The sequence below is a fragment of the Passer montanus genome, unplaced genomic scaffold (assembly GCF_014805655.1).
Source record: "Passer montanus isolate IOZ18808 unplaced genomic scaffold, ASM1480565v1 scaffold31, whole genome shotgun sequence".
Classification (NCBI taxonomy): Eukaryota; Metazoa; Chordata; class Aves; order Passeriformes; family Passeridae; genus Passer; species Passer montanus.
This window is the reverse complement of record NW_024367819.1, coordinates 9,137,796-9,160,145: the sequence shown is the minus strand read 5'-3', so window position 1 is coordinate 9,160,145 and position 22,350 is coordinate 9,137,796. Positions and strand designations below refer to the sequence as shown.

At 35.6% G+C, this 22,350-nt stretch overlaps 1 protein-coding gene across 5 annotated transcripts in view; it reads right to left on the bottom strand.

The window, feature by feature from the left end:
- SEMA5A (semaphorin 5A) overlaps window positions 1-22,350 on the bottom strand; it is a 315,764-nt gene that overhangs the window by 169,369 nt on the left and 124,045 nt on the right. For all 5 annotated transcript variants that reach the window (XM_039714857.1, XM_039714858.1, XM_039714856.1 and 2 more), the window contains one exon: window positions 17,087-17,132. In XM_039714857.1, coding sequence (XP_039570791.1) covers window positions 17,087-17,132 — 46 coding nt within the window. The remainder of the gene's footprint in view (window positions 1-17,086; window positions 17,133-22,350) is intronic.

The window sequence follows — 22,350 nt, the reverse complement described above, 5'->3', positions numbered from 1 at the left end:
ATTTCACAAGTTTTGTTAAGGTTTGGACTCAGTGCTCTGTGAAATCTTCTTACTAATGGTTTCAACTTCGCCACACATTCAAACACTGGAAAGATCTTACTGCATTGAAAAACGAGAACCATTCTGCCCAGGTAGACACTAGACATCATTAAATCAGTGAAAGAGGGTTTCTCTAATGAAATTTTCCTTTCTAATTTTAGACATTAGAAATGCTTACTATATGAAAAGAAATATTAAGCTTTGAAACATACAAACAAGAATGTCAGAAATAGATAAATATCATCTATGTTGGTTCATTATTAAGTTTACATGTAAATCTGTGTTGAGAAACCCTGCAAGATTACTTTAAGCATCTGATGTCACTTTTTTAAAAAATAATTCAGGTTTTAAATGTCAAGTTTGCATTTTGAATTACTAAATTTGAATGTAAATTGAGTTGTATGTATTGTATAGAAATTTTGTATATTTCCCCTGTAACGCTCTGTTTCCCCTACAAGCAAAAGTAGCAAAGGGTCACAGATTTAATGCAGTTTCTGGTCCATGCTGTATGGACTTCTGACATTATCGTCTTGTTGGTACAATAATTACTCTGGTTAACTCTCTTCTCCCTGTACTTCCCTCCACACAAATACAAATCCTAGGACACTACACAGCTTCTCATTAAGTAATGCCGATAAGGGGTTTTAAATGTGCATGTTGGGAAGCTCTGTAGGCAAAGCAACTTTTTACTTTCACAGCTTGTTTTAAAAATAACTGATTTGGTAAAAAACTACAGTCTAGCTCACTTTTGACACTGTACTTTCATAGTAGTTTCTGGCCACCTACTTTCAATGCAAACTGTCTGGTCTCCTCTTCTTTAATATTTTTAAAACTTGTCTTTTTTTTCTGTTTAAAATACACTTGCTGCTCTTCTGTGCCCCATTTTATGACATCTGTTAACAACAACATGGCCCTCAGTTTGTCAAAAAAGAAATCTTATTACAGAGTTTCATCTAGAACCGGTACAGCAAGTAACATTATCATCTTCTCAGTATTACATTTTCCTTCATCTATTGAAGAGTCAAACTTCTGAGACCTCTGTTTATTTCCTAAGCCTAGAAAAAATGTCCTCTGTGCTTGACTGAAGTGCTGACTATGGTCTCAGAATTTAAAATGGCAAAAGTAGACCTAGAAGAATAGTTGAGTCTTATAGCAGAAGAACACATGGAAGTCAAGAATCATTCTGCAGAGAAATTCAAGAAGAGAGATTGATGCATATTTTAATTTTTTTTAAATAATAGCAATTATTACTATCATCAATATTTTCTTTATCATTATTGAGTTTATGAGGTTGAGAAAGAAATATTGTTAAGACTATATTAGAAGACTATAAGACTATATTAAAAGACTATATTGACTGTGATATCAAAAAGGCCTGTACTAGCAAGAGTGACAAGCATTCCAGAAATATCATTAGAGGATTTGGACTTTACACCTGGAAAAATAAGAATTTACAATAGACAAAATTTCTAGAGACAGTAAGCATTTAGGCTTGCCACTGACTTATGTGAGGAGGATGTGTCCATGTGAACATGAAATGTTCTATGACATTTTTTCTAAAATGTAATTGCTATCTGTGGGGACTGCTGAAAAGTTTCTGTTCAAAGTATTGATCCTCAGCTCCTGCAAAAGGGCCTCTTAAAAGAAGAAAAAGTGCTGAAAAATTTCTTGTCATTAGGTAGATACTAATGCTTATCAAGACAAAAATATCTATGCCTATTAATAGCAGAAACCTACTCTGAGCATTAATCAGTTTATAAATCAATTACTTCCGTGTAAAAAGATCCCCATGTGTTCTCCGATGAAAGAGCAACCTCAGATATGCTTTGTCTACCACAGGATTATTCATCAGATTTCCAATCAGTCAGCTCATTTTTATAAGTTATTTTCAGGATTCTCTGAGTATTCCCAAGCATATAATTCAATCTGATAGATTGTTGGTGTAGCAATAAGGCATGAGAAGGGAAGAATATATCCTAGATATGGTCTGTAAGGGTGGCATTTTTGTTTGCTTTCTGTTACAAGAGCTTTGCAGAGAGGTTGCACTGCATAATGCATACTCAGATAACAAAAGGGACACATTTCTGCTCTCTGAGTCATTTCTTCAAGAAGAAGCCTACTTTAGCAGTCCAGCTCTCCCAGTGTTCATGACAGCAGCAACAGCAGAACTTACATAAGAAACCATTCTCCCTTTGAGGACCTTGCTTTCCACTGTCCAGAAGAATTAAACACTCCTCATGATCTCAAGCACATTATGGATGTCTCTACTATTCCAGCAGGTGACAAATACAAAAGACGTTATTCCGCTTCTCTAAAAATTGCTGTAACTACTTGTTATAGTCTATTTATTTTCAAGACAAAAAACCCATAGATTTAGATAACCCTTTTTTGATGTGACTTATACCAAATATGCTCTGACTGATCTGAAGACTTGCAGAATTTGCTTTTGTGTTCCTCTTCCAGAAATAAAATAGGAGTGAAAACAAACTCCAGTAGGAAAAGAGCCTAAACCAAAATTCCCATGGATTTTACAATAGTGCATTGACATCAAAACCAGTAACATCAGTATTTACAAACTTCCACACAGCAATTACACTGTCTGTTCAACAGGCATTTTAAAGCACTGTCTATACGACAGACAAGTAAAGGATATCTCAACACACTTCAATTTTCACAAACATCTGCTACTCCAGTCCCATGATATTAAGAATTCTGGTGCACAGTCTGCTTAGAAGTCCATGCTCCTACAGCTGAGGTTGCCATAAATCCTCATGCTAGTGAGATTAATGCACCTCTGACATGCCACATACATACACTACAGCAAGGTCTGCATTGGGCTGCAAGGGGAGCAGAGCAGCACTATCCAAATCCACCCACTCATTCATCTACCAATGATTCAAAATGACAGGCCTGAAGAGTTTCAAAAATTCAGCTACACCACATGAATGTCAGCAAAAGCAACACTAGCTGGCTCTAACAGCACTTCACCCTTTTGCCCCAGAAACATGCCACAGTCACATTTGAGAAGTCCTGTGGGCTTCCTTTCTCTCAAAACCATAAGCCTGTATTACACAAAGGCATCAAATCTGGACAGGGCTTTTCCAACAATAATAACAATGATGACTATGGAAAGTGTTGAATGATTCCCAAAAGCTTTTCCAAGTTCCATTACAAATTTACTAAAAAAGGTTCTCAGAGCTTGAGCTAAATATCTGCAAAATGAGAAAAACCAAAGAGTCTTCTGAATCCTACTGTTTAGGAAACTCAAGCTACAGAAGTGAGAGATCCAAATCCATGCTATGAATCAGATGACAAATAAAGACACGAGTAAATCTTACACTCAAAAGCAGTATGCTAGCTGTTTGACTGTTAATTCTACTTCACTTTCCAGCTCTCACTGCCTCTCTGAGATTTTACAATTCACACATAAAATACTAAATATTTATTAGGAATATGAAAAACTTGTTTGATATTTGCGTGCTACACCCTGACCTGCAAAAGAGGAGCACATCAGCTTATCAGATGTACTAAGTCCAAAGTCCATTATACATAAGAAAATTACATTTCTCCTACAGGAGGAGCAATTTGAAAACCACTTGATTTAGATGCTCTTGGTTTCATTTTTCCCTTTCCTACTTCTGAGACAAAAAATATTTTTATTTAGCCACTTCATTTCACTGTCTGCATCAGTATCATTTCAGAGGCCAGATACAGGCAGCAGAGGGGCTGTGTGATCCCAGATGCACAGCACCAACATGCTGCCCTGACTGAAGATTCAGGAGTTTGAATGACTTCAGATACTCCCTGCAGACTACATTTCAGCCAAGAAACTTGAATGACTACACCCAGCATCCACAAAGCCATTTGCAGATCTTCCCAGAGATGTGCATCTGGAGAGTCTCAATCACCTGTTCTGTAAAAATGTTGGCTGAAAACTATGTGTAACAGCCTAGTCAACAGCATTGGCCTTCCTCCTCCAATCAGTTAATCACACATTTCCACTGCCTCCACCTTGCTCCAGAACTTGGTGAGGCTTCTCTGCCATGGTGATCACGTGGGTTTTTTGCTGAGGTTTTTTCTTGGCTGGCTGACTTCCAGAGTTACTCTGGATTTGTGACCATTTTGTGGCCATTTTAAAAGGGCTGCTTTTCGTGCAGTGTATTTAGCCAGACCAGATGTTCCTCTTGAAGAAATTACTAGTTTTAATCCTCTTTTCTCCTTAGATTTTATCTTTCAGGACTCCATTTTCTGTGCTACACTGACTAAAGCTCTTTCATCTATTTGGCTCTGATTTTCTACACAAACCAGATACAATCTGTGTTTTAGTTTCTTTGGGGTTTTGTTTGGTTTATTTTTTTTTTTCTGAAGAGGTAATCTCCAGTTTCCTGGCACTTTTTCTTCAACTGGCTGTTTAGAATCAGCAGGGAGTTTATGCATGGCTGGTACTCCCAGCAAGGACTTCATGATCCTTTCTGCTTTGTTCTGCATTGCCCATATACCTGCTGTTCTGAAAAAGTCTGGCAAATATTACTTATTCTTCACAGGTAAAAACAAATAACACATTTTTACCTACTACTTGCAGTAAACAATAAATTTCCCTTTTGGAAAATTCCTAACTCCATCTGCGAGATGCATTTGTTGTAGCATGAATTCTCAGGCTACAGGATATATTTTCTTTCCCATTTCACGCAGGTGATTAGCAGAGACAGGCCTTCCATAGCATCAGTGAGTTTTGTATGTTGCACCAACTCTAAAACGCACTTATAGAGCTTTAGTCTGATTGGAATCATTCACAGAAATATTTTTACCTATGTTCCAGCCTGTCCAGCTACTCTTCTCTGCAACTTGCAAGTTGCAGTGAGAATGTAACTACCAGAAACCAGCGTTTCATCATGCTACCTGTTATTTCATCACAGAAGTTTCAGCAATTTTGGTGAGGGAAATACAATTATTTCTTCAACATTCACCTGGGTAGATTTAACATTCTTTAAGGTCAACTAATTAAAGTGCAATTGTACAAGGAATAATACCTTCTTACATTTTGTATGTAATTTTATAGAAATAAAAATGGCTGAACTTTTTTCTTCCACTACAATTGAAAATGATAGTAATTCTTCCTTTTGTGTGTTGTAGCTGGGCATGTAACAGAAAAATCAATGAAACTACAAGTTTTAGTGGAAAAATATACTTGGTTTACACAGTAAGCTGCTTTTGCAGATTATTTGCACATGATTTTCCATGCATCAGTTCCCAAGTTTCAGATTTATTCCTCAACCTCCCTTTATGGGTTAGCTAGAGTACAATAACCTAAATACAACTCCAAGAGGAGACACAAAAGCAGCTGATTCTTATCTGATTTATTTCTCTTAAAATAAAGTTCTTGTTGCTCTTCTCATCCCTCATGGGATTCAAGTGCACATGTGCTTTGGATTTCTTCATCCCACCTGAGGCTTCTTGGAGAGGGATTTCTGTATTTCTTCCTAGTCACCTGTCCCTTCCACCACTAGAACATTTCTTTATTTTGCTTAAGCATAGTTGGAAACTCATTGTGCATCCATGCAGGTCTCCTGACACCCTTGCTGTTTCCAGTATAGACCATTTTATGTCAAAAATTTTAAAAAATGAGTTTACAAAGGTTTTTGTCTACATATATATTAGCATGTGAAATTCTCCACTCAGCTTTAATTTGTCAATGCATATGCAGAGTTTCGTTGAATACAACTCATGCAGCTTTATTTTCTCATGCTAAATAGCACAATATTCTATAAGTAACATCACTGAGAGATGTGTGAGAAAAGACCGTGGAATCATGCCTAGAGCAGTCTTCATAAATATATGATGGAATATTTTTGATCTTCTACAAACATACAGAATTATTGTTTCTTCAGACCTGTCCTGACATATTGTAAAAGCTTCATTAATAAATCCTGGCCTAATTAAAGTAAGAAAAAAATGCCACTGTGAAAGGTTTTGTGTGAATTTGACAGTATAAAACTTAATTCAGACATTTTTATTGCCCAGGTATTCAGAAGAAAAGAGTATGCATAATTCTACCAAGTAACAAAATTAACCATGCACCCAGGAGTCAGAAAGAGTTTCCCTGAGAAAGGTTTCATCTCATCAATGGAAAGTAAAATGTGTGCAAAAGTCTGAACCTTCATGCAGATGAGTTTCCACAGTTCCACTTCCCTCGAAGTCTCTCCCATTGATTTCATAGCTCTCCTTGTAACAAAGTGGGGGGAAATGTAAAGAACAGTTTGACTTTTCCTTATTTCAGGTCCCTGAGATGAGTGGGAGAAGGCACAAAATCACTCCCAGAATTGCCCAAATACCTAGGCAAAGACTTGGAGTTTATGAGCCATGACCCTTACAAGCAGGATTCCCACAGACAGACACCTAGAAGCAATGCTGTGTACAAATACTGGGCAGCTACTGCATTTTCCACTCCATGGCTTCAGAATGAATTCATTCTGTCATTCATATTTAAATGCAATTAACAGAAACCAATGTGACACAAACATACCAGACACTGTATTTAATTTAAAATGCTCAATTCAAAGACTCAGAAAGTAATAAAAATATAACAGTATAAATCTGGTGGGTCTTTTCCCAAAACAATGGAAAATATTTAACTTAATCTCCATCCTACCTCTAGAAATATTTACAAATTAATCAAATTATCTCCAAGGTGATTTCAAAATTCTGAAAACTCATGCCCACCTTAGTTTTCATTTAGAAACTAAAGTATTAAGAAACTTAATCACATAGCACATAAAAATGGTCGACGCCACAATGAAGTTGTTATTTAACTAATAATTAACTAAGAAATTTGTTTTCTTCTGCAGTTACTGGCTTCTCCTACAAGTGATTGCCATAATGTTGCTTTATCCTGGATGCCCACATATATACGAAATTCTGAGATTTTCTCAGGTCTTTCATTTGATTTCTAATAAACCCAACTGAATCAGACAGTTTAAAACCTAAACCAAAACATGAACGGTTTTGTGGCTGACTATTCCTGACTACTAAAATGGTAACTATACTCTGGGAAAAAAAAATTGTAGGTTTTCATCAAGGAGGTAATTTTCAAAATTGAATAGAGACATAACTGTTAGTATAAATATTAACCTCTAGTAAAACTCAACGTTTAATTTTTTTCCTTTGAACTATTTAGTTTTCATTACTTATATAAATCTGAATTGTTATAAATATCTCAATATATATGAACAGGCCGAAGTACAGACCCTGTAATTTCTCAATTTTCCATAACTTTGTAATGGTCTGTTATTTTCTTTTGGTATTTTGATTATTTGTTTGGAAAAGCAGTAGACCAATCACCATTACATCCCTAATTTGGAGAAGCAAATAAATTTTTCCCAGGCACTAGAGCAAACATACAAAATTCAGAAGTACTGACTGAAGAAGATAGTATTAAAATCAAGGAAGAAAAATAAAAAAGAGAAAAACCAAACATACAGGACATAAACCTACAACTAACTTAACTCTGTAATAGATCAGTCCATATTCAATTCAGCCTTGCTTAAGAATGCACAAGAGTGGTCACATACTCTTCAAGTTCACACTGTTTGCAGAGTTCAGAAACCATGACAGAAAGAGCTTGACCCACATTTTACACACTATTTACTCACAGTGGTAGACTGCTGCATATGTGTCATATAGAAAAAAAAATCTTACTGTCAAATTCAATAGAGATGCTTAACCAAAAAAAAAAAAAAAAAAAAAAAAGGAAAGGTGGCCTCCTAGCTCCATTTTGAGAGTAAACACCTAAAAGTGCTGTGATTTGAAGGCCAGCAAACTTTAAGTACAATACTGACATCATAAACAATGACATTATTTCTCTTAATTCCTTTATGGATAAGATTATGTCCTTTAGAGGGCAATTTGTTCTACAGAGCATTTGGGAATTGTTTGTGGTCTGTGGGGGTCTAGATTTGCCTACCTTCAAATAAATTCAAAATAACAGCTATACAAAAAATTTAATATAAAAATCTCATATATATGTCTAAACCCAGATATTTCAAAGGACATTTAGCTTTCAATTTTAATAAAGTGATTGGTTTCCATCGTTTTACATGATTTATTACTCCCAGACTTAACAGCAGAAGCATCATATTGAGGTACCATCTGGGATGGGTAAAACAATACATGCCAAAACAGAAGAGAACTAAAAATGGGGTAAGGAAAAGGCAGCAGAATAATAAGGAAAAGGCAAAATGAAGGCAAAGGTGTCCCAAAATATTGGATAAGCCTATCAGAGTAAAACAACTTTCAATCTCAATTCAGAACTGGTCTAGCTTTCTATTCTATGAGTCAGCAGTGTCTCCCTCAAACATTTAGGAGAAACAATCTACCTCATAAATTGGGCAGAGTGGTCTTGACCAGGCAAGTAACATCCTGGAAGCAACCTTCTCTTTGTGCCCTGAACCATTGAGGCCCCTCGTTCCCACACATTCTTGCATGGAATCCTCACCAACCAATGTTCTTGTTGCAAGCTCCTCAAATCCATCCTTCTACCTAGGTTATAGCAACAAGTGTCCATGTCTCTCAGCCTCAGGATGGCTGCTTTGTTTCCTTAAAAGTTAAAAAATACTGAGTTTTCCTTAGCTGTAGCAGCAAAAAACTAATCTCCTAACCTTGAAAATATTTACACCTCTTCCTGAGGAATGAAGGGAACAGAAGCTTTTGCCTTATGGAAGCAGCCAGTTCTTCCCATTGTTCAGCAGTTGGGTGCATCCTTTGAAGTCAAAGGCTCCTTAGAGCTGAGGGTCAAGATGCATATCTTAAATTTTTCTGCCCTGTGGTGTGGGAACATGAAGCTGTTCCACCATCTTTCTATTGCTCAAGATTTAAATGTGGAACTCCTTAATTTCATCATCTTTTAAATTTCAACAACCAATTGCAGGGGACACTACAGACCAAACAATGCCTTTATGCCAGGTACTGATGGCCACTAACACACAGGGGCAAGATGAACTCATCTCCTCCCTGTAGCATTACCCAAAAGCATCTATGCCCTACCCCACCTCAACCTTGCAGAACCTTTGAATGGATCTCTGCAATACTGCAAAAGACAATTCTCCCTGTGGCTGAAAAAATGTGTCTTTAAACCTGCTCTTTGAATATGCATGGCATAGAAACTGTGGTTGGAACTCTAATTAATTGTTCCAGGCCGGAATACACTGTGAAGTTCCACATCAGGAACTATCATGGTCTGTAAGCAAAAATCAATAAACATGTTTGCAGACGCTCTGTTGCAGATATCATGTCTTCCAGAGCGTACTGCTTATTCTATTTCTTTTCTAAATTGCTCAGCACTGCAGCATCCAGTTGCCAAAGACCTGGAACTCTCCATGAGCAACTGCTTGTGGCAAATTCTCCACCTGACAAGACAATATAAGAATTAAGACAATCTGCCTTCAGATATTAGTTTTTCTGCTCTCATTTTCTACAGTTTCCTAACATTTTTGAACTTTCTCAGTATAGAGGTGACACTGAAAGAGGCTGATAGTCAAAGAGAGCTTGTGTCCCTCCATAAATATCACCCTGTTGTCACAGGATGTTGTTTGAGTCCAGAATTAGCTGAAGTATGCCAGGGTTGTATACACTCCAAAGATTTGGAAAGCAGCAGCCTGATTTATTTTCAAATAGATTCTACTTGGTGATTACTCTTGTGTAATTGTAATGATTTATAGTTTCAGTGAAAACATGAACAAGTGTCACCTTCTGAGAAAAAGCCATTTCCACAATTACCTTTTGTGCATGTAATGCAGTGTGGCTGACCACCATTCATAACACCAGGGAAAAGTACAAGGAAGGGTGAAATTATTCCACTATAAAATCTAAATCAGCTGTTTCAGGAGTATCAGCTGTAAAACGTACACACATACTTTTTGATATCACCTCTGTCATGAGAACGAACATCCTCATATCATCAGGTGATCCAGGCTTCCCCTTTCTCTTTAAAAAAAACCCAAACAAATGAAAGAAAACCAGAAAAAAACCCACAAAAAACCCACAAATGTTTAATACCTAAAGAAAACAGAAGGTTTACTCCAGTGCAGGGAAAAAATTGTAGTAGCTATTTTGCTTCTTTACCACAAAAGCAGAACAGAACATTACTGTAAACATACAAGAAATGCAGCCTAACAAGCAGCGGTAAGGAAAAAAAAAAAAGATAAAAAAAGCTGAGCATCTTGGCTAAACAGACTCATTTGTCTAGGAATACACTTGCACACGTATTTTAGTACTGGCACAAAACAATGACAGATACAGCAAATAAATGAATAATTACATCTCTGCCTGGTTTTCTTGCTCTACTTTTTTCCTCCATCTCTGAAAATACTAAAACATACAGATAAGCCAAACCAGCAGCAAAGCCCTGCCAATTTGCTAGCACTCCTTTTCTTCAGTTAGACGCTTTTTAAATTTACATGACAAATTTCAACTGTACTGAAGGGTAGGAAATCAAAAATTCTGGAGACTAAAACCCTCCAATTTCATAGAAGCCAAGTGTAAATGAAAAACAAGCAGAAATGAGCAGAAGAGTAACACATCCAGTTGGCTGCCCTGCATGCCTTCTCTACAGTTTTTTAGTGGGGATCTGCATATGAACTTAAAACATCACACGCAGGAAAAAACCCTTAAACAATTTGCTGATGTGTGCAACCACACCTCTGCAGATGAAAAATCCCACACATGGAAAGAAAATTCAGAATGCAGAATGAACCAGTACTTGGCCAAATACAACCTAAACGGTGTTGGAACAGTAGCCATCTTCTGACTAACATATAGGTGAAGCTAAGAGCACCAGCTGTTTCAATAACTGTTTCAGTAAAAACTTTTTTAGCAGAAATGAAGCACTGTCTGCTGGTAACTGATTTGTGCACAAATATGTTGCAAAGGGAATATCGGGATTTGTGTGATCTAACATGTTTTATCTAGATTTAGGATCTAACATGCTTTATCTAGCTTTCAGCTGGATGTAAAAGAGGTCATTTGGGTAAAGATTAGATATGTGAAATTACCCACTGCTAGCTGAATTCATCTTTTTCTGGCTTTGATGAAGTTTTACATTTGGTCAGTAACTATTGTTATGCAAGCAGCAAAAAAGATAATGAAAATACTATTGGGATCACAGAAAAAAAAAACTGGAATACACTAGCCACCAAGTGCATCTCTACCTGCTAGAAAGGACTAGCTCTGGCTTCACAAATACTTATAAATCTTCTTCAAATTTACAATACACTAATATAATTATTTTTGCACTTATTGTACAATCAAATCCAACAATTTGCCACCAGAAAGGTACCAACAAGAGGAAGAGGCACTTGACAGCAGTGGCATTGTGATAGGTAGATGTACCAGCCTTTGCCTTTTCTTAATTTTTTTCTTTTATAAACTCTGCTCTCAACACCAATTTAGACAAGAAGTGACAGTCCAAATACCAATGCACATATTGCTCATCCCTATCACCAAAACAGACATTTGCACCAGCTCTATTATTTTTATCACTCTGTGTGATTTGCACACCTCAGTCTTCTTTGGAAAGTTTTATAAGCCCAAATTGCTCCCTTCACTTCCATCCTTTTGAGGAACTTGGAACAGCATCAAAAGTAACACTAACTTATGCACTCTGCTTTTCTATTGTGTGCCCTAGACACAAATGTAAAGGGCCTAAGAAGAAACAATATTTTGGTGGCAGGTGCTACCTTCATATAAAAAGGGAGAAAAGTATCTGTAGCAGTGAGGAATACTCTCTATTTCACTCATAGATACCAGGCACAGGAGAACCCAAGAGAGTTTTTTCATTTGTTTTGTCTGTTTTTCCCCTGCTTAGACACTCGAATAGAATGTTAAATCTCAGTCTTTGACATTTCAATATTGCCAAACTATGATTGTCATCAGTTAAGGACATCCTTACTTGAGGTCCCTTATGGCTTAAAGTGTGATATCAGAGAAAATATTTCTTGCATTTTCTCTTCAGCACAGTTGCTTCACCCCAAAATAAAATGATGATTCATCATGTATTTCACAAATCAGGCATCTGTTACACAAATAGTGACTGTAAGTAAAATACAACACAAAATAGATGTATTGAAATACATTAAACAAAATTTTTATAAAAATAATTAAAAGGCCTTTTAAGGATTCTATTTATTTAGCAACTTGGAAAACCTGAGGTAAAAATATTAAAGCTTCATTCTCTTTAACTCTGAATTTGTTGATTATAACTACGAGTGTTTATTATCAGCATATTTGATCCTACATAACTACTTACAACTTTTCATTTTGTTCATAGCAAAGGGAACCCAAGAGCACTGACCCAAAAATTAACTGTGATAGGAGTTCAAGTGATTTGTGCCAACATTTTTTATAGACTTCGCTAAGTACCACCTTCACCAAAGACAAACTAAGGTTATAAAGCTTCTCAGAAAAGATACAGTAACCCCTGTTTATAACAATAGCAAACTATCGCTATTTTCAAAATGGAATTACAAACCTGATGAGGATTAGATTTATTTAAAAAAATATTTTAAATAATTTTTAAAAATAATGATACTCTGTATTAAAATTTGGGTCAAGTCTGAAAATACATTTCAGGTTATATATACAAATTTTTATAAAACCTTAACCATGGAATCAAATTCTCTCTTTATTTCTCATAGGCACACACAAAATATATACTCAAAGAATAGTGCAATTTACTTAACTCACGACTTAGCCTACCATCTAACCATTAATGTCTCATCAATGTGAACTTTCACATATAACATGTATTTCAGACACTCCTGACACATGCAAAGAATAGCAAGGATTCCCTTAGATAAAATTTGTTTTCCAAAGCAGCTCCTTTTCAAGAAAATTCATAGTTCCAATCTTGTCTTTAATTCCTTGAACGCCTTGTTAATACATGTGCATGTATAAACACACATATGCAAAGAAATCTCTAAACCAAAATCCTCATTATTCCAGAATTTAAAGTTGAATAACAGACATAAAAATGAAACTATTATTTTCTTAGCCAGTATAAAGAATTTAATTTGAATCTCGCAGCAAAAATGGGCTAAAATTGCCTTTAAAAGTGGACTCTCAGATGTGTGTTGTTGTAACTGAAAGATGTACAGGTTCTGAATGAGAATAAGACCAGTGGTGAACTATGTAAATACAGAAGCAAGTAGAACAGACTCATGTTCAACCTTCTGGGCATCTCAAATAGCAAATAGACTTCATAGATGAAACACTTACATGAGAAAAGCAAACTCAAGCATGTGCCCTGTAAATGCCTTAATGACCTGAGCTTATAAAGAAATTCACCTTATGGAAGAAGAAAAGATGCACACTTTGTATGTTTGTGAAAAGATTATGCAGGCTGGCTTATTGTTTATGGCAACTGTACCATAAAGACTTTTATAAACCAGCATGTATAAGCTTTTTAGTCTTTACAGACTTTATATCTACAAATTTGTTGTGTAGGTAGACACAAATAAATGTTTGAATTTGAAAGCTCTCATTTCAAAAAAATTAGGAAAAAAAAAGTTGAGAACAGATGTGAGAGAACAGAACTTGTGACAGTCACCCACCACATAATGTCAAAGCACCACTATCAATACTGACCTTTCCTAGATGTCATGGTTTTTAAAGTATGTTTTTGAAAATAAATTTTCTCATTGAAAAACTACTATTTAGATTTCCGCTTTTATATTTGAAGAAATATAACAGGCTTTTCAGGAATTCTAGCTTTCATCTTGGCCAATGTTTTTATGGATCATTTACTGTTACTTGAGGTGAGCAATAACAAAGCAAAGCTCACAAAGCAAATCCATGCAGAGTCAGGCCTTCTCTGTCTGTGAGCCTACTGTTGCTGCAGAGAGAGAGATAAAATATTTGCCCTTCAACAACCCCAAAGAGTGCTTCTTCCCTAATCCATAATCATTATGCATGCATTGTTCCAACAGGCAGCTTTGAACAATTTGACTCTTAGGCTTCTCCGTCAAGAGCTTAAAAGGCTTTCACTTGCTCTATTCTTTTTTATTCTGCTACACAAAGAAAATTGCTGAGATACATCAAATACTTTGCTAAAGATATTATCATATAAAACTTGCTTATTCAAACAACATGCTCTTCCTATAAAGTACAGAGCACAGAACCACGACATGTGGGACGACAACTCTGATGCAGCCACAATGGGCAGCGATGTCTCAGCATACAGCACCAGCTCATGTTTAAACGCACATCCTGTCTGATGCACTCTGGAGGCACATTACCCCCCTTCTACAAGGGATTAACTTCCACTAAACTGCTGGAAACAGGACACTTTTAAGAGATGTTCTGCATTTCTTTTGTGATAACTTGAATTTCATATGGATGTCTGGTTTTGATTTGGGTTTTTGTTTTTTTCCAAGGAAGATTATCTTGTGTTTACAAACTATTTTCCAGGCATACACTTGTAAAAGACAGGTCATACACATATTTTGGCCCAAAGAAATTTTTGAAAAAGTTTTCAAACAAGAAGTCATTATCTAATGTATTCCTTTTTAGAAAGCTTTCCTATTACAAAACAATATCTGGTAATCTTGCAAAGTCTGATGATACTCCATTTGTTTATAAAATGTCTACCTTCCCAAAAATACAGAGGAATTTGTAAACAAAATATTTTCAAATATGCTTCTGCTATGAGATTATTACCGTTGCAGTTCATCACATGAAACATGAAGCCTATTGTCTTCACAGTGGCAGTGTGTGCATAACTAATATATTCCAACAGACAGTTAAGCATGACAGATGAGGAAATGAACTTAGACAAAAATAACTGAAGTGTGTCAATGGTCAAAATTTAGTTTGGGGCATTCCCTTTGTTTTCCAGAGAGAAAAGTCCAATATGAAAGATTCAAATGATGAACCAGTTAATTTAAAAAAAGAGAAAAAACCCAAAGTGTCCGTGTTAAGGAAATGAAATTATAAAAGTCTAATTGAAAACTATGGAAAAGTAGGATGCAAATTGTTACAATTGGCTTCCATGTTGGAAGTATTTGCTGTCCAAGAGAAAAAGTTAGTAATTTTTCTCCTGATTCCCACACACAATAGCAAAGCTAGAGCTTGAGCAATTTTCTAAGATAATTAAAAAAGAGGTATACAGATTGTCTTGTTTCTAGGCTTTTTTGTCTTGTTATTGAGCTATGCTGAATGCCTCTCACACTTCACTGTGTGCCTTTTTTCCCAGATGTGAAAACATGGCTTATTAGCTTGTGAAACATCTGCATGTTTTTACAAAAGCTGGCTCATTAAAAAAAAACCAAACAAACAAACAAAAAAAGATAAAAAACACCAAAAACAAATCAAAACAAGCAAGTAAAAGCAACATAAGTAAAAGAATTAAATGAGTTTGGTTTTTTTTACATTATTACTATGACAAAAACTGAATGAAGAAAAAGAATTGTTTAAAGAAAATTTCTTTTGTCCACACATGAAATGTCGAAGTACTCAGTCCCTTGCCAAACAAACGCTAACTAGCACATAAAGTACCAATGAGTTAAATCACAACAAGCTTTATTTTTACCCTGAAATTACATCATTCTGTTCCACTAGGACTTCATACAGCTTTCGCTTTGGTTCCCACTTTTGTTCCTGTCTCTTTTAACCATAATACCAGAATACAGGAGAAGACCTGAATGTGTTGTTTAGCAAGTTTGGAAATCCTAAATAATTCACCCTACAAATTAAAACAAAGGCTTCAGTCACCTCACAGCTGATTTGGAGCTGCCAAAACTGGCATATTCAAGGAAACACGTCTTTTGGATAACGGCTGTCCTGAGACACTCTAACAGAACTGTAAGTGAAGTAAAGGGTAAAAAGAGGATGAGAAATCTAGGAAGGAAAAATATGAAGGATTCGTAACAGTAGGCTTGAAAAAAATCTAATACTAAGTGTAGGGATAGTAAAGATATGCTGGTGAAAGGAAAAAAAAGAAGAACATTTTTTTATTTAGAAACACAAATTCTCTAACGATTTGTTGAAGAATGTTAGAAGATAATGAGGCAAACTTGTGGTGCTACAACATTTAAGGCAAAATAAGAAACATTACCAAAAATTAACTTGAGAAGACTGTTTATATTTAAAGGCATAAGACTGAAACCCAATAGCCTATTATAACATCAACACCATGACTTCTGTGCTCCATTTGTAATTTTTTTCTGATTGGAGTGAGAAGGGGTCTGGTTGAATCAGCACAATTATAAGCCTCTGTAATCTACAGATTTCTCCCTCATTAGTGAATTCAGCCTACTGACACATGTCCTAACAAAGGAAAGTCACGAACTTCAATCTATGAATAAGCAGCATAAACTACAATGGCACCATCAGAGACCTCAAAGTGCCCAAAATGAATTTAGGACTTAAATTATTTGTCCTAATATTTGATATTGAATATGGCACAGAATAGGATATTGAATATGGTACAGAAGATGAAAGCAGACAGCCCACATTCTGTATATTAAAAGTGCTTGATGTGTCACAGCTTTAAACACTAGCAACAAAATTGAACGTTTACTAATATTGCAATTTTGATGAAATATAAGCTAACATCAGGTCTTGTTTCTAGTAGTCTAGGAAGGCAAATAAGATCCAAAAGCCTAATTAAAGCATACACAAGTTGTTTTGCAAATCACAAAGACAGACTTACCAGAAAGAATACTTTTCTGTACTTAGCTGTACAGTGTTATTTAATGAATTAATAGGGACAGTACTGAACCTAAAGGCAGTTAAACTGTATTAATGAATACTATGAAAATCCACTCTAACAAAATCACAGCAGAGTAAGGCAAAATCAGATCTGTATGGCCTGGGACAAAGGCTAATCTGGAATTAAAAGGGATAATATGACTTACATAATAAGGGGCCAGAAAAAGGACAAAAACAGATGCATATTTATGTGTAGCTATGAAGCTTATGAATATCTTGATTATCTGCTTTAAAACATCTGGTTACCTTCATCTTGCAGAGGAATCAAGGAGACAGAAATAAAACATACCTGTATTAGAGAGAGATCCTCAAGCTTCAATCTGAAGAGGTAGTTTCTGGGGTTAAAAAATAGCAGATAATGAATTGTTACTTATGTTTCTGTGAAAAAAACCCAAATGTTACCACTGTTTAAATAAAAACACAATTAATTGCTATAAAGGCAGAAAAAAAATTAGAAGCAACAGGTATTCAGGACTTAAAATTCTTTCAGAGGCTGTCTTAATATACAGCCCTTTGGGATAAGAACTAAGCTAATTTGTAAAACAGATTTTCAGTCTGAAGGTCTGGCTGAACATGAATGAAGTAGATGTTCATACTGCATGCATGTACATCTGATTCATTGCTCCAGTCTTCCTTTAGAATCAAGGAGAAGAAATACTCAGTGCTTTGGCAGATCCATGTCACCAGTGCTGGATGGCTCCATCAGAACACATGGACAGGCAGATTAAAGCTCTCCATTTCTCCCCACAAAGATGGGAACCTCATTCAATTAGCTCAGCCACATGTACGTAAAGTTTGAAGCACAGGATCCCAGTACGATGGCAAATCTGTACAAGGCCCTGAGTTTTCACAATTTTTGAGCAGTCTTGACCTATGTGGTCTAATTTTTCCAAAGACTAAGAATGTGTTCCCACAGAAAGCAGGAGCTACATGCAAAACAGCCAAACACAGATTTCAAAAGCCTGTGCATTTATTGCAAAAATATTTCTCACTCAGCCTTTTCTCTACAGTAGCATCAGTAGCACCTACAGACCTTGGGAGGGGTCCAGGCAAACCACAAGCAAGAAATATTCCTCCTCTGATACTGTTTTCTTTCTTTCTTAGTTCTTATCACACCTCTTTTTCTTCTTTTCATTATTCATTTTTTATACTGCATCTTCACAGAAGTAATACCCCTCAGTCCTCTTGTGTCTGTTTACTAATTTAAAACAATTCTGGTTTTCCAATGCTACTACAGAGTGATGTTTTAGAGAGGAAAACAAAAAGGATTTTTTGAATAATAATATAAATTAATTCAATCTTAATTTATTAACAATCAATATGTAACACCAATTTATAAGATTTTTTTTAAAATTCACTTAAAGTAACAAAAACCCAGATGATAAGAGATTAGCAAATTTAAACTTGAACTTTAAATATTTGTAATATTGATTAATTACCTGCAATATTAATTCAATGTAATTTATAGGAATCTAATAAAAAATAAAATTAGGCCAAATTTTTTGAAATAATAATTCCAATTCTATCCAAAGACGCATGAGGTATTGTTGATGGGCACAGTTGGTCAGAACCTGTAGCTTACATCCCTATTATTTTTTTTTTAAGTGACAGCAGGGTAGGGGAGAAGGACAAAACCAAATTGTGTCTTACTCAGAAAGATAACCACCAAGGCCATTATGGCTATCTTTATTTATGGACTCTCAGAAACAGCTAGGAATATTTATTTATTTACTCTGGTACATATATGCTACTTAAATTGTGGTTGTACAGAAACCATGTCGCTAGTCTTTCCTAGGAGTATTGCTAAAGAGAATTACTCAAAATGCAGAAGGCAGGTTATTAAGAGCAAGAATTCATGCAAAAGTAAAATAAAAACAGAATATTTATTATTATACAGCTAAATCACCACAAAGCAATAGGTTTGGGTTTGCGTCATGAAGAGACCTGAAGTGGATAAGCAAAGAGAACAGTACTTTGCAGAACAATGTGTACACACAGAGCTTCACCAAGTTGCATGCAAGTGGACTTGAAAGACTTTCACTAAAATACCAGGAACTAATGAATTACAATCTTTTTAACACTTCTACACTCCCTCTGTAAGGACAAAAAAATACCTTCACTTTCACAGTATGTCTTGCCCAGAAGTATTCAGCAGGAAGCATAAATACTTGGTCTGCTCTTCATCTTGGTGCATTTAAACTTCCATCACCCATCACTGTACTACTTTCACTCTGATATCAAAGAAACTAACTTCACTGCTGGTACAAAACAACCTTTTTTTTCTTCCAATGAAACTGAACTGAATCCTCAGCAGGCATAAACTGCTCTCTTAACTCAGTGGTATCAGACTCACAAGAATGGCACATAAATGCCTCATCTCACTCTCGAAATAAATGCAGTCTATGTTGCAGAATATGTGAGCAGTCTGGTCTCACATGTTTAGTTTTTGGGATCATACTTCATACAGATTCTAATTGCTATGTGTACTTCATCTTTAGATATTTGCTGAAAATTTATGCCTGATGAGGCCTTTTTAGGACAGATTATCAAATTAATAATGTCTTTTATCCTCTTCCATTCAGCCTATTAAAAAGTAAGCTACTATCCCAGACTTAAAGATTATAAACAAATAAATGCACAAACACAGTGCCAGCCTGAAGAAAACAGACACTCAACATTTTTCTTGTCTTTTTTTCCTAGAAAATGAGATTTTTATCTATTCAGTACAGCACAACACTTCTGCACACTAATATATTCAGTGTGAAATTAGAAAAATTGACCCTATAAGTGTTAGGGAGAACTAAAACGTCTACATTCATGTGAATGATCAAGAGGCAGAGCTAATAAGTGTACATTTTTCAATTTCCTGTGGCTGCCAATAACCAATTAAAATATTTTTAGCTTTATAAAGCAGGCAGAAGGAAAATTGAACAAGAAAAGCAATGTGCAAATGACAGTAAAAACACCTTAGCAACATAAACTGGGCAAATGGACAGCACAGATTGACTGTGACTGCATAAATAATCCTGGGCTAAGTGTCAAACTAGCACTCAGAGAGCAATCAGAGCTATTCCTACCTAGATGTGCCCACTGCAGTAAAATTTGCAGGATTACATTTAGCTTTACAAATCTAACAGTTTAACATTTTAAAGCATGCATCACTAGCATGTAAGAACTCGTTCAGAAAGCACATATACGAGAAAATATCTAAAATAAAATTAAAGAAATGAGCATGACAGTAAAAAAACACATAGGAAATATAGTCTAAAGAAAAAGTCATTGCCAATTTTCATGACATGTGCAGAGCCATTATGCTCCTCACGAGACAGGTAACAACATTTTTTCAAAGTGTTATTGAGATTATGCCCTGGACTGCCATTTTTCAACCATGGCTCAGATTTACTCCAGTGCATTTATGCTTTGAAGGCAACAAAGAATGAGAAAGAAAAAAGAAGTTACATTTCTGAAGCACAGATACTACCCCTTAGCACACAGACTGGTTTCTTTTCCAAGTATGGTGGAAATGAGCAAGGCAAATTTTGCAAACTGGAACTAAACTAATTTGACACTGGCGGTAATTGGCAAATTTGTTTCCATTTGGTGCTTAATGAATGAGGAAAGCAAATATGTTACATAAATCTGCAAACAGAAGGACACTTAATGAGAAGAAAACACAACTAACACTGAGATAAAGCAACATCCTTTACTCCTTTGGAGATCCAGCAGGCAGTAAGCATTTTGCTTTATATTCACAGCACTGAACAACTCTTCCAGCTCAGCAGTTATAATTAAAACCCATTAGTCAAGAGCCTGCTCAAACCCAAGGGTAAACACTTCCACTGGTATCAGTGGGAACTGAATGAAAAGCACAGAAAAAGCATGCTCCAGTCACCTCCTTCACAACAATATATTTCAATCTACTGCAGTGAATATGTTCAGTATGACTGAAAGTATAAAACTAATCTTCTGAATGTTCCTGAACAATCCAAGTAAATAAACAATTGAAAATGCATAAAGATTCAAAAGTATATCATGTTAGTAATGGTTGTTAAATCCAGCATTTTACCCTTTTCTTTGTGAAACTGCAAGTTATAAAAGCTGAATGGGACAACAAAAAATACTTTTGCATTAGACACAGACATGAATTAAAAGAACATTAAGATGGCACACATAGTTCAGGGAGACATGGATTCAGGATTAGGCCTTTTAAAAAAATGGCAAAATATAATAATATCACAGAAAATCTCCATAACCCATCCTAAGCCCCCACACAGATTTGCAATTGAAAGCCTGAATAAAGAAATAGGGGTTTCAGCAAACTCAGACACTTCAGATATCACCAGACAACCTGCCAAGTCTCTTGGAAATAAACTAACAAAAGATTACTTCCTGTTCACTTCTTTCAAGAAACCAATTAACATGAAAAAAGAAAATTTTATTCAATTTACTGGAGAAAAAAAAAAAGTAAGACAAAATGTAAAGTATAAACTCCACTGGAATCAACTACTAAGCAAAATTTCACAATTCCACAACTGGGTTTGTAAAGCAATGGGTGAAAGGCAATGCTAGTTTTGCAGTGCGGTAAAGTCAGCAAGTGGAAAGAAAATTTTTAAAAAAACCAAAACTCTTAGGGGAAAAGGATATAATCAATGTAAATAAAATTATAATGTACAAAATTTATTTGGTTAAATCATGAGTCTATAGGAAAAATATCTCAAAAAGCCGAGGACGATACATTGAAAATAAAAGAAACCTAATACAAGTGTTCTAGTTGAACCATTTAAGAAAATGGTCAAATTACAATAACAAAAAGCAGAATGGCCAAAAGTTATATATTATCTTCATTTTGCTTTAAATGGAAGCCACAGCAAATGAGAATAATTAAATGAGAGGCTTACTGATAAATGCTAAAGATGTGAAAACAGCATATGCACAGAGATAAATATTTTTCTGACTAGTAGGTCTTGTTGATCCATCCTAAAAATCATGGAAAAAGTTATTTTTGTTGTTCTTATTTATCTTTCAAAATATTTTCTAAAATTACCGGTTTTCTTGAGGAATGAAAACGAACCACATTTTATTAATATTCAAAGTGGCAGAAGGAAGACTCACACAATAATAAGCTGACCGCTGAAACAATGTCAAACAGAATAAGAAAATCACTGTGGGAGTCAATTATGACAGAATTCCAATAAAAATGGAATTAATCCACTCACAGGTCCTGTGAAACCTGATTTCTTCCTCTGATGCTTTCTCCGCAGGATTAGCAAATCTTACTTTGAATCCCTGTGGTTCCTCATACAGTCTAAGCAATGCTGGAGATCCTAGAATACAGCACTCCTGCACAGATGCTCTACAACAGCCAGATGTCACTTCCACATATTTCTTGCCATGGGCTTCTCCAGGAAAAGCAGAAAAGTACCAGGTGCCCCTGCAGCTCTGGAGGTCACCCTCCTCCTGAAGTCATGCCATGTCATCTCAAGCTTCCATTAACATCTTTCTCTGTTGGCCTTGACTTCTCACACACAGCACTGAAGTTCCCCCCAGCTGGCA